At 45.0% G+C, this 12129-nt stretch overlaps 1 protein-coding gene and 1 long non-coding RNA gene across 4 annotated transcripts in view; both read left to right on the top strand.

The window, feature by feature from the left end:
• LOC309345559 overlaps positions 1-12129 on the top strand; it is a 351011-nt gene that overhangs the window by 257708 nt on the left and 81174 nt on the right. The window lies entirely within an intron of this gene.
• The window catches only part of PPP2R5C (protein phosphatase 2 regulatory subunit B'gamma), an 80956-nt gene continuing 78239 nt past the window's right edge, over positions 9413-12129 (top strand). For 2 of the 3 annotated variants that reach the window (XM_081861771.1, XM_081861770.1), the window contains exons 1-2: positions 9416-9696; positions 11786-11851. In XM_081861771.1, the coding sequence (XP_081717897.1) occupies positions 9661-9696; positions 11786-11851 (102 nt within the window). In that variant the 5' untranslated portion in view covers positions 9416-9660. Of the gene's footprint in view, positions 9697-11785; positions 11852-12129 lie in introns of all 3 variants that reach the window. The other variant, XM_081861772.1, reaches the window with a different exon arrangement.

Raw genomic sequence — 12129 nt, 5'->3', positions numbered from 1 at the left:
ACTATCAATGTTTGATGTTTTATTGTGTTTTTATATGTGTTGGAAGCCACGCAGAGTGGCTGGGGCACACTGGGCTGGGGTATAAATAAAAAATATTAGTATATATTATACATGACTCCTTTAAAAAAAAGAAAAACCTAGCAGCACTAGAGTTTGAATATGGGATTTTATTGTTGCAATGGGTGCCCGCTGCCACTGAGTGTTGGTCCCTGTGACGTTAACATATGAGAGTGCTGGAGGTGAAATAGTTAAACAGGGTGCCCAGTCAGGACCCAGGGGGTGGAGTCAGAGGGACTATAAAACCAGCTCTGGGAGGGGCGAAGGAGGAGTTCGTTGGAAGTTGGGTGGTTGGTTGGAGTGGGAGTGAATTAGGATACAGTCTGGGGGTAGGTTGAGTTTGTGTAGCGAAATAAGCTGAGTCAGGAACAGTTAGGGGCTAGGAAGACAAGTAAATATCTGAGAGGTGGTTTAGTGAGTTAGAGCAGGTAGCGGAAGTTATAGGTCTGGATAGGCACCCCATGATTGTAATTGACCGATGCCTTTTATGAAAACAACACGCTTGTTAATCTGAAATAAATAAACAGAAGTTCATGTTCCAATTTAACCCTGACTGGACTCAGTATTGTACTAGGTAGGGCCTGGGTGGTGGCAGCGAGGAATAAAGTGGTGGTACAGGATCAATAGACTGTGAAACGTCCAGGGACCCTGTGTGATCACCACAGTCCCTCCCAAAGCTTTATACCAGGTCAGACTATTTGCCGATCTGGCCCAGTTTTGTCTACTCTGGCTTTGCAGCAGCTCTCCTAGTTCACAGCCTAAAAGTTGCAACTCATAATTCTATTTCATATGGAGCATTTATCACACCAGCTTGAGTTGCCCTCACATTAAAATCCTGACTTATTCCTATTAATTGCTTCGGCTGCCTTAGGTTCATCATCAGATGTCACACAGTGAGTATTTTATGTGGGATGATTCAGTAGGAAATTTCCAGCGATCCGAGATTGTGCTTCCCATCAGACATATTTTCCCTGGTATTTGAAGGCACACATGTGACTAACAAGTTCCATTCCCTTTATTCTACCGAAGAAGAATTTAAAATGTGGTGCTTATTTTCATAGGAGATCAGTGACTGGAATAAATTTACAACAAGCAGTTCTGCATTTCAGTAAACTCGGCATTTGCTTGTGTGAATATTGAAAATAAGTAAGCATACTGCAAGATTTCAGAGGATTTTCCTGGGTTCCCCCCACACACTCATAATTTTGGGGTCAAAATTTTGTGGTTGGGAACGCATTAAAAATGTCCCTATAGGAATCAATTGTGTGAGCACTCACCTAACAAATGATTTTCTGAGAATGCATTGTGTTCCGATAGCAAGACCTGCTTGTATCTGCAATCTGAGTGTTCCCATGGCTCAACTTGCCTTGCCTTCTAGCAATATTGACCTTAGACCACTTAGTGTGTGCCCTGTTACCTCAGCAGCTCTGAACATTTTTTAGGATCAGTGTGAAATCTTACAACATCAGAGGAACCGGATTGTGAATGAAACTGTCAGGTAATTAATTTTACATGGGCTACTGTCATAAAGTCATTTTCATAAACTAGTTACTTAGAGACAGAAACCTCTGTATCCATTATCCCGAGTACCCTTGAGATCTAGTTTGCTGATCCGAGGATAAAATGCCATCAATAATTTATTCAGAGTTTGTAGTCTCATTTCAGTTTTGACATAAATCCTTTCTCTCTCTCTCTCTCTCTCTCTCTCTCTCTCTCTCTCTCTCTCTCTGTGTGTGTGTGTGTGTGTGTGAAACAGCTGCTCACACATCTTTCCCCCTCCCAGTCTGAGGCAAATGTCTCCATCATGTTTTGATTGTGGTTAATACAGTGGTACCTCTGGTTACGAACGTAATTCATTCTGAAGCGTATGTAACCTGAAGCGTCTGTAACCCGAGGTACCACTGTATTTTAAAAGCCTTTTAAAACAGATCCACGGTTAAGGGATATTTTAAGCTGCATTCTGATTGGCCTGAAATATATGCTTTTCTTTCCTTTCTTTTTTTAAGGGATGCTTTGCATGGTATCCTAGAAACATGATGCATGGCAATTCATACTGCATTTGATGCCATGAATAGCATGAGCAGTAAGCAAGAATTAAAAAAAGAGATGCGTGTTTTGTGGAAATGAAGACAATCCTTCAAGTAACACTCAGAGATGGGCCTAGAGGGATTATTTGCCCTATTTCTGCCATCTGCCCACCCAACAACTCGATTCAATCTGAAGACTTTTGTATCTGGAAAAAGACTCCTGTGGCCGCCTCACGGTACTCTGTGGCTGCATACATGCCATGCATTTAAAATACAGTAGTACCTCAGGTTAAGTACTTAATTCGTTCCGGAGGTCCGTTTTTAACCTGAAACTGTTCTTAACCTGAAGCACCACTTTAGCTAACAGGGCCTCCTGCTGCTGCTGTGCCGGCGGAGCCCGATTTCTGTTCTCATCCTGAAGCAAAGTTCTTAACCTGAAGCACTATTTCTGGGTTAGCAGAGTCTGTAACCTGAAGCGTATGTAACCTGAAGCGTATGTAACCCGAGGTACCACTGTACATGAGAACTGTAGTTTTCTGCTCATGGGGCTTCAGCTCCCAGCACCCTTAATGAACTACAGCTCCCAGGATTCTTGGGGGGGGGGGTGTGCTTTAAATGTATAATGTGTGTGCAGTCTTTTTTTTTTAAAAAAAATATTTTTTATTAACCAGCCAATCAAATCAAATTAAATCACATCACATAAATTCCGAATTACAAAGCCGAATTTTAAATTTTGTTGGGGGGACCCATATTTCAAGATCCGAAGGGGGATTCTGATCATCTTCTTGCTACTGCGTTAATGTCCAAATCAGTCCAAATCAGTCCAAACAGAGTTCATAATTCTATCCAGTCTTATCTTGCTGTTTCCACATCACATCTTGTTCATATATTTTCTCTTTTTTCTTTATGATCTCTTCTGATAGTCTCCTTAAGCCGATAAACACCAATAATAATCCTGTGTGAATTTTTCCGTTCTTCCAATCCTCAAATCGAGATGGTTTCCATATATCATCGCCTTCATAGATAACATCGCTCTTTCCATCATTAATCTCGCAAAACTGTCGCTCTTAAGTCCCTCTGAGGAGTTTCACCCACAATATAAAAACAGCTCTATTTCTCTATTTCTCCTCCCAGACTCAAGTCCTCCGACAGAACTTCCCAATATGGCGACGGCATTTTTAACTGCGTCATTCCAAAGCTCTTATACATTCCATGCTCTTCTTAAAACATGCTTTGGTTCGAAAGTTTATCTCCACACAGCCTTAAATCCACAGCTTAAGTCCTTAAAACGACATTTCTGACTCATGAGGAGAGGGGATTCTTGTTTAATCACATAAGGAAAGAAAGGAAATTTTTTCCCCCTCCCCCATCAGTCATTTGCCATACCGAGTCTTGGTGTATCTTCTCATGATTTAATCTTGTCTTGTTTTATCAGAGATCTCTTCTGTTAGCAGTCTTTACTCCCCCTCCTTCCTTGAAATATGTGCATTCCTTCATCCAAATTGTTTCTTTTGAAGTTCTTGCAGCTAGTGGCGCGGATCAGGGACGGCGTCCAGGAGCACCGGAATCCCACAGGAGGGCTTTGTGCCTAGTGCCCCCATCCCCACAAATTCGGGGGTGGTATAGGGCACAGCAGGCAAGGCAGTCCCCCCCCCACCATCCTGGGGGGGGGGTAGGGAGGCTAATTACTCCCACCATAGCCTCCGAATTACCTCGTGTGGGTCAGAGAGATGTTATTGTCAGCCATCTTCCGATGCGCCCCCTAGTGGCCCCCCCAATGTGTGTGTGCAGTCTAATCTCCTCTATGACTTGCCCTCTGTGCTGGTTCCAGGTTTAGGGAAGCCCTTGGCTAGCTATCTGAAGTGTAGGTGGGTTCCCACCAGGCAAGACACGGTGATAACAGCAAGAACCTATATTGAACTACATAACTGGGAAGCAGGGGCAAAGCAACTGCTTATATACATTCTTGAAAGCCTGGGCCACTCCCACTCCCAACATGATTGGCTGTCTAAACTTCCAAGCTGCGAATCACAACTCAGAGTTCAAGGGCCATTGGCAGAGGCCCAAATTATGAAATGTTCTGTGATTGGACATCATGTATCAAATCAGAACATAGGAGCTCAGATTCCTTAGTCTAGCTCAGGCAAACACAGACCACTGAATACAGAACATTGTCCACAATGGGTACTCTTCTCCTGTTGGCTCCTGAGAGGGGCAGCGGTGGCATCATTGAGCGTCCCAAGTCCCCTGGGGAAAGGGATTGATAGGATTTACTACCCTGAAAATTTTAGCTCTGTGAGGGGGGATACAAACCACAGTGTCCCCAGTATTATTTAGGGGAAACCACAGGGCAGCAACCTCAGGGGACAAAACCCAATTCCACCAGATAAGCAAGCAAAAGTGGGGGGGGGGGTCCCTTTCCCAGAACCTGGAAGCCAGTGCTGCAGCCCTAAAACTCCAGTAAACAGGTGTGCCGCCTTGCCCCCACGATTGTGGGGCCCCGGGGCTGTGTGACATCAGCATGACATGCAAGCATGCCCTGTGGCATGTGCGCACGGCTGCCACAGAACTGGGGGGGGTATGGGGACCCAGACCCCTTCGTAGATAATTTTCGGGGAGCCTTGGCCCCCCCTACTTGGTGCCGGTGCCAGTAAACAAGGATTTGGCAGGCAGGCAGGCAGGGGAGGGGGACAGAAGCAGCAGCCATGAAATCATCAACATCTGTGTGGTTTCCAAGAGTGGCCCCTGAGAAGCCATGACGGTTAAAGTGGTATAAAAGGTAAAGGGACCCCTGACCATTAGGTCCAGTTGTGACCGACTCTGGGGTTGCGGCGCTCATCTTGCTTTATTGGCTGAGGGAGCCGGCGTACAGCTTCCGAGTCATGTGGCCAGCATGACTAAGCCACTTCTAGCGAACCAGAGCAGCGCACAGAAATGCTATTTACCTTCCCACCAGAGCGGTACCTATTTATCTACTTGCACTTTGATGTGCTTTCGAACTGGTATAATAGTGCTTTAAATGTATAGTGTAGATGTGGCCTTGGGAACAGAACCCAGAATGGGATTATGCAGATGAAATGTGTGGGACTATGCAGATAAGAGCAGGCTTAATTTTCAAAGGGTGGAGTCGCCATAGGCAGGAAGCAGGCTTCACCTCCATCCCTAATAGTGTTCTTGTTGGCACTCCTGAATATTCTCCCATCTTAGGGAACAGCTGCTGTTTGCTTTTATGGAAATAAGGGAAGTGGTGCCCTTGGGAAAGTTTTTATGGAGTGTCCCTGACACTGGATGGCTGCCCTTTAGCAACAGGGATCAGGTCTGGAGGCAGAGACTGAGAAAGGTAAAATGTTTATCGGTGTGCTTCCCCCAAGGTGCCCTTGAAAATGTAATCCTCCTCTCCATAAACACATCCCATTATAATGATGGATATTTTGCTAGTAGTTAAATGAATACATAAATGGGTCCTTGTTTATCCCTACCGTAGAGCTGAGACATAAGGAGTTCAAATGATTTACAGCTGTGAAGTTACATTCCTTTGTATTAGGATAAGCTGACATTTTGTCTTTGTGGCACAGATTCAATGGAAATTCAGCCTGTGGGCTAGGCACATCACAATTACATGGTACACGCTCCTGCTTGTGCGGGCCAAATATATAAAACCCAATGCAAAAATAAAAATAAACAACATTTTAGATTGGTTTAAATTATAATACGGTTCTCTGTTGTTATATTTTTGTTCAGATGAAGCACAGCTATTGCACGGCATTTGTGGTGAAGAAGTTGTGGTGCTGTGTTGGTTTGTGAAATTCATTTATTCGTCAGCATCATCATTTTTTCTTTTCATTTCTATACCAACTCTACAATTCTATGATTCTATGAAATTTAAAGTATACATTCAAAGCAGCATAATTAACAGGAAACTAAAATATTATCTTAAAGATTTCAAAATAAAACATTACCAAAGTAATTCAAATATAAAATGTGCATAACTGGCAAAAGAATGAAATAGTATTATAAGCATGAAACATATCAGCTGCTGTTGCTGCCAGTCCTGCCAATGGTGGTTCACGTACCCTCCAACATTTCTCCGATGAAAATAGGGACATCCCATTCCATAATGATAATTTTACTATTTATACCTCAAACATCTTACTAGGTTGATCCAGCCACTCTGGGCAGCTTCCAACATATATGAAAACATAATAAAACATTAAACATTTTTTAAAAACTTCCCTATGCAGGATTGCCTTCAGATGGCTCGGGGGGTCATATAACTCCATACCCTCCAACATTTCTCCAGTGAAAATAGGGACATCCTAAGGAAAAGTGGGACATTCCGAGATCAAATTAGAAACAAGGGTGGCTTCTCTAAATCAGGGGTGTTCCTGGAAAATAGGCACACTTGGAGGGTCAGGGGTCAGGGGTCAGCAAACTTTTTCAGCAGGGGGCCGGTCCACTGTCCCTCAGACCTTGTGGGGGGCTGGACTATATTTTTTGGGGGGGGGGGAATGAACAAATTCCTATGCTCCACAAATAACCCAGAGATGCATTTGAAATAAAAGTACACATTCTACTCATGTAAAAACACGCTGATTCCCGGACCATCTGCGGGCTGGATATAGAAGGCGATTGGGCCGGATTCGGGCCCGGGCCTTAGTTTGCATGACTTGGGTCTGGACTAAGAGACACCCAAGATGGTCCATGGCTTCTTCAGCAGCCTCAGCTTTTGTAGTTGGAGTCAATCAAAACCCTGCCCTCCCAGGCCTGGTGGGAAAAGGCCTGCAATAGAGGGAACAGGTCCTCTGGGACTCACAGCCAATATGGTCAGGGAGCTATAGAGTCCACAGCAAAAGTCAATGGACTGGGTCAAATTAGGTCTTCTTCCACATGGTCCCTCTTGGGCTTGCTGATCAGAAGGTCAGCGATTCGAATCCATTCAAAGGGGTGAGCTCCCGTTGCCCTGTCCCAGCTCCTGCCAACCTAGCAGTTTGAAAGTATGCCAGTGCAAGTAGATAAATAGGTACCACTGTGGCGGGAAGGTAAACAGCGTTTCCGTGCACTCTGGCACTCAGCACGGTCCTCCGTGCGCCAGTAGCAGTTTAGTCATGCTGGCCACATGACACATAAAGCTGTCTGTGGACAAACGCCGGCTTCCTTGGCCTGAAAGCGAGATGAGCACCATAGTCCCATAGTCACCTTTGACTGGACTTAACCGTCCAGGGGCCCTTTATGTTTACCACATGCAGGTGGTGCATTCTGTTAATGGAAGGTTTGTTTTATATTTTGCACTAGAATACTGTTTGAGAAAAGTGAAACTCAGGGCCTAATTACACATTATGCTAATGGCATGATTAGCAATCATATTGAGGGTATATATATATATACACACACACACACACACACATACACCAGGTGCAGGTGTGTATGTGGTGAATTGTCATTGGTGCTTCAGTGTGACAGGAGGGGAGGTTTAAACCTTCTCTTCCCAGCTGCAGTCTCAGTAAATTAGCATTTGGTACCAATGGGAGGTTTTGCCTAATGCTACTTGTCATGCGGGGGGGGGGGCAGCTTTTCCAAGATCGCTCCTCCCTGTGTGCTGTGGTGCCAGTGTCAAGCATGCTCCCCCCCCCACCCCGCTAGTAATTAATTTTTAAAAACCTGTGATGAGATTTACTAATCATGTTGTTAACATAATGGGTAGTCAGGTCATAAATCCAAATATATTATTCTACTTGCACAAGAGCAACTTGCAACTGTTGCTTGTGCAATTGGACATGTGAGATCAGCTATGGAATCTACCTTGAATAATGTTGTGAGTGGATTCTTGCTCAAGATTTTATGGAGCTGCTGTTTCTCTTTTCCTGGTGCCTCTTTGGATCCAACGCATTGTTTGTGCTGCTGTAGCTAAACTGGATCAATAAGATTAGGCTGTAAATTATATGTGCAATATTGTTTGAAAGGGAAGTTGATATTCTAGAGCCAAAGATAAAAAGTTCAGAAATCCCAGTATATGCAGAGTTATTTTGTTGCTGCTCCTAGCATGATAGCATTCTGTTACTGGACTCGTAATACAGTTCATTTGTTTACATGTATAACAAACGCTACTGGCAAAGTAAAGAAAGATTGTACAGGTGGTGCTCTCTTCTTTGCGTAGCTTACATCTGCATAAGTTGGCCCACAATACTACAAAGCATTTTTTAAAAAAAACACCGGCCAAGTTATGTGACTAAAGCTACTGATCTCCACCTGCTCCTTTATGGACTGCCAGCTCAGTGTGTTTAATTACACGGTTGTCTCATTTTGTTCCTAAAATGTACAGTACAACGGTAACCAGGGAACTTATTCCCCAAAAAAACTCTACCAAAGGTACTCAAACACTGGACTGGATGTTTTCAAAAGAGATTGAATATTTTCGCCAGGTGTAACAAATGAAAAACAGTTTCCCAGGGAAGATGTCCTATGTCAAAATAAACAGAGTGTTGTATAGTATCTTTCTCTTTTTTTAATTTGCAGAATACAGATTATTTTTTTTCCAAAAAGAGCAAGAGCATTAAGATTGATGATGTGTTTTGGGGGTTTTATGTAACTGTTGTAACTGTTTATTTGTTTTTCTTTTTGGTTATTTAAGTGAAATTTAAAAAAAAGAATTCAAAAAAAAAAAGATTGATGAGGACCATCCTAGTCGTGTTTTCCAGTAGATGTCTTATGAATAAATTAAAAAAAAATTCAGCGTGACACGAGCAAAGTTTTATTCTGAAAGTATGGCCAAGAGGGAAAAAAGTTTAGAGGACCACTGCTTTCGGTCGTCTTTTAGCTGAGACAAGGCTGATCCAAGGCTGCCTGAGACAAATGACAAGCTGGCACTCCTTAATTTCATGTACACCTGAACAGACCAGCAGCTTCGACGCTGGCAATGGGACACAAAACACACCTGAGGGCTTCAGGCAAAGAACACACAGCACGCATGGCACATGTGATGCGCTCAGTCTCTCTCTCTTTTCTCCCACCCACCCCATATCCCGCCCCAGTTTGGGGGCGATAGGGCTGAGGTTCTCCTCCTTCCCTCAGGCAGGCGGGGAAAAGGGCGGGAAACCGACTATTCCCCCCCCCCCCCCGCCGCGGCTTCGTGAGGAGAAGTTTGCCTCTTCCGCCAAAGCGGCGTCGGCGTCAGGGAGGGGGAGGGGACGTGGAAGGTACCGGGGAGGAGGGGGAGGAGGAAGAGCAACGTTGGCGCCACGTGACGCGGCGCAGCCAATGGAGGAGGGGCCCCGCCCCGCCGTGGAGCGAGAGTTGCCGACTGAGGCCGCCGCCTCCTCCCTCCCTCTCCTTTGCCGCCGCCGCCGCCGCTCCTGGGAGTCCGAGAAGGCGGGGTGGTTGGTTGGCTGGTTGCGAGGGGGGGGAGGGAAGAGGGGAGAAGCTTCCGCCGGGAGGGAGGCGAGGCAGGCCGGCTGGCCGGCCGGTGAAGTAGCAGCGGCAGCCCCGGGGAAGAAGAGGAGGAAGGGGGAGCCACCGTCCCCGCCGTGGGAGGCTGAGACTCTCCGGCCTGGCGGGCCCCCAGCCGCCCACCCAGCCGGCCATGCCGAATAAAAACAAGAAGGAGAAAGTGAGCCAGGTCAGGCCTGAGGAGGAGGCGCGGGCTGGAGGAGGTCCTGGGAGAGGAGCAGGCCCCGGGGAGGGTGTCGCTGGCGGGGTGCAGGCAGGCCTGCGGGGGAAGCTGGAGTTTGGGAGGTGGAGGAGGTGGGAAAGGGGGTCCGGGGGGTCGCTAGTACTGGCTGGGCTTCGGGGAGGGTGGTCTGAAAAGACACACAGGGCTTGAAAGATGTACCTCCTGAGAGCATCTGCTTCTTCTTCTTCCCTGAAGATTTGTTAAAACACACGCGTCCCTGTGTACACACGTATACCTAAGACACGCGCCTTCCATTATCCGCGCACGCGCGCCGCGCTTCATTACTTTACGCGCAGGCTCCCACACGGATCTCGAAAAGGGTAACAAAAGGGCAAGAGGCACGAGTTTGTACTTTGGGGGGATAAAGCGACAAAGAGTCTTGTGGCTTTTTTTTAAAGGACTAACAGGTTTACTGTGGCGCGGGAGTTAAGTCTTTTAGTCGTCGTTGTTGCAGCAGGCTTAGGGCGGCTCAGCACCCCTTGCTTTGAGGTTGGTTTCTGGAGGTGTCTGGTATTCCTTGCTAAAAAGTGGGTGGGTTTCTTTTGGAGGGGAGAGGGGAGTCTATCATGCCAAAGGCTGGCATGGCTAAGGCCAGTGGGAAATACACAACAGAGTTGGTATGGTGGAATCGGTGTTGTTTGTTTATTTATATTTTAATTGGGGCATGTCCTAACAAACTTCCAGATATGCTTGTCAGCTTTCTGGATTTGGCTCTGTCATGTATTTGCAAAAAGAGGCAATTAAAACAAATGTTAAGGTTTAACATGTCATCCTCCTGCTTGGGTAGGGAAACATATTGGCATCTTGACACAGACATGATTGCCTTGAAGTGAGTGATGTTTAGGCATAAATCTTAAGTAATGCTGCAATCCTATCCACAGGTACTTGGTGGTAAGTGCTGCTGCTTGATGAGATGTATTTTGAATAAGCATACATAGGATCAGGCTGTGTGATTGCCAGATGGAATGGTCCTCCCTATGTGTGTGGTTCTGGAGGTGGGGAAACTATTGCAGAAGCAAACATCCTTGCCACAGGGCTTCCATTGACTGGGCATATTAAGTAAAACCTGTCCTTTGTCTCCTAATTGACAGGGTAACTGAGGCAGAAACCTGGCCTCTTTTAGACATTCCAAGAAGTCTTGTTTTAGCGCTAAAACTGTGATAAAAGGCTCCTCTTCCACTTAATAGGACCCTGTAGTGTTGAATTTCATGCAACATCTGCACATCTGTTCAGAATTTGTGTGCTTATTGCACTGTCTTCTATCTTTTGTATCTCACTGTTACCCCAACAGACAAAAAAAGGCTGTAGTACAGGCCAAATAAATCCCAATAAATTTAGGGAAAGGACAAATCCAGGTGCTCTGTGATGGCTGTTAACCTGGGTTCTAATTGTCAGGTGTGTTCTGAAGTGCTCAGGTCTGGTTTACACTTTAGTCCTGCTGTCATAAACTTACAAAGTTATGGGAGTGAGCGTTGAACTTGCATGTCTTCTCTGTTGTACATAGTTTTCAGTTTGAACACGTGGGGTCAAAGTTTAAAGTAGACCTCAGGATCATAGTACTGAAGGTGATGTCATGGATCACCTGTTGCATCTTTGCAACCGTAGGATATATTCCCTGAGCTTCTTCTGTACTAGCTGTGGCCATCCAGCCTCCTTACAATTCTTCAGAGTTTGAAATTGCTCAGACCCCAGTGTCTCTGTCTAGATTTCTAAGCTGTTCTTAAAAATTAGAAAGCAATGGTTGATGGCCATAATACTTTCTGCAGCTTTATTGCCCATCCCTGTTCCATCTCCTTTCTGACAGCTTTGCTTGAAATTTCAAAACTATTGCATGTTTCCTTTTACTTGCGTTGGGGTAGTTGATCTTGATTTGAAAACTATGCTGCTTGCTAAGAGAGAGTAAATGGAAACCTAACATCTTCTCTTTTATAGTAAGCATGTGTTGCCATTTATTTTATTTCAGGGATTTTGTAACCGAAATTGTACTGTTTCTATTTCTAAGTAGGGGAAACTTACATGTCTCTGTAAATTTCAGGAACCTCCGAAAGCAGGGAAAAGTGGGAAAAGTAGCAAAGATGTGCAAGATAATCTGGACATGGAGGTAAATGTTACAAATTTAAACTTTTTGCTTTCTTTCAGAAATGTTTACACTGATGTTTTATAAATTCCTTTGTTGATATTTGGCAGTGCTTTCCAGTCCCTCTTGTATCACTAGCAACTTCTCAGTTAAAAACTACAAAGTGAAGTGCCTTAGTGACCTTGTTTTGTGAGAAGTAGTAATGTGAAGTTCTCAAAGTGTGATTAAAAATTGTTCCTCAGCGTTTCTCTTTGTAGTTAAGAAATTCAGTTTTGACCTGTATGCCACCTTTAAGAGTAAAA

This window comes from Podarcis erhardii (genome assembly GCF_964252035.2).
Source record: "Podarcis erhardii genome assembly, chromosome: 1".
Classification (NCBI taxonomy): Eukaryota; Metazoa; Chordata; class Lepidosauria; order Squamata; family Lacertidae; genus Podarcis; species Podarcis erhardii.
The sequence above is the reverse complement of the archived record's forward strand: the minus strand, read 5'-3'. Positions and strand labels throughout refer to the sequence as shown.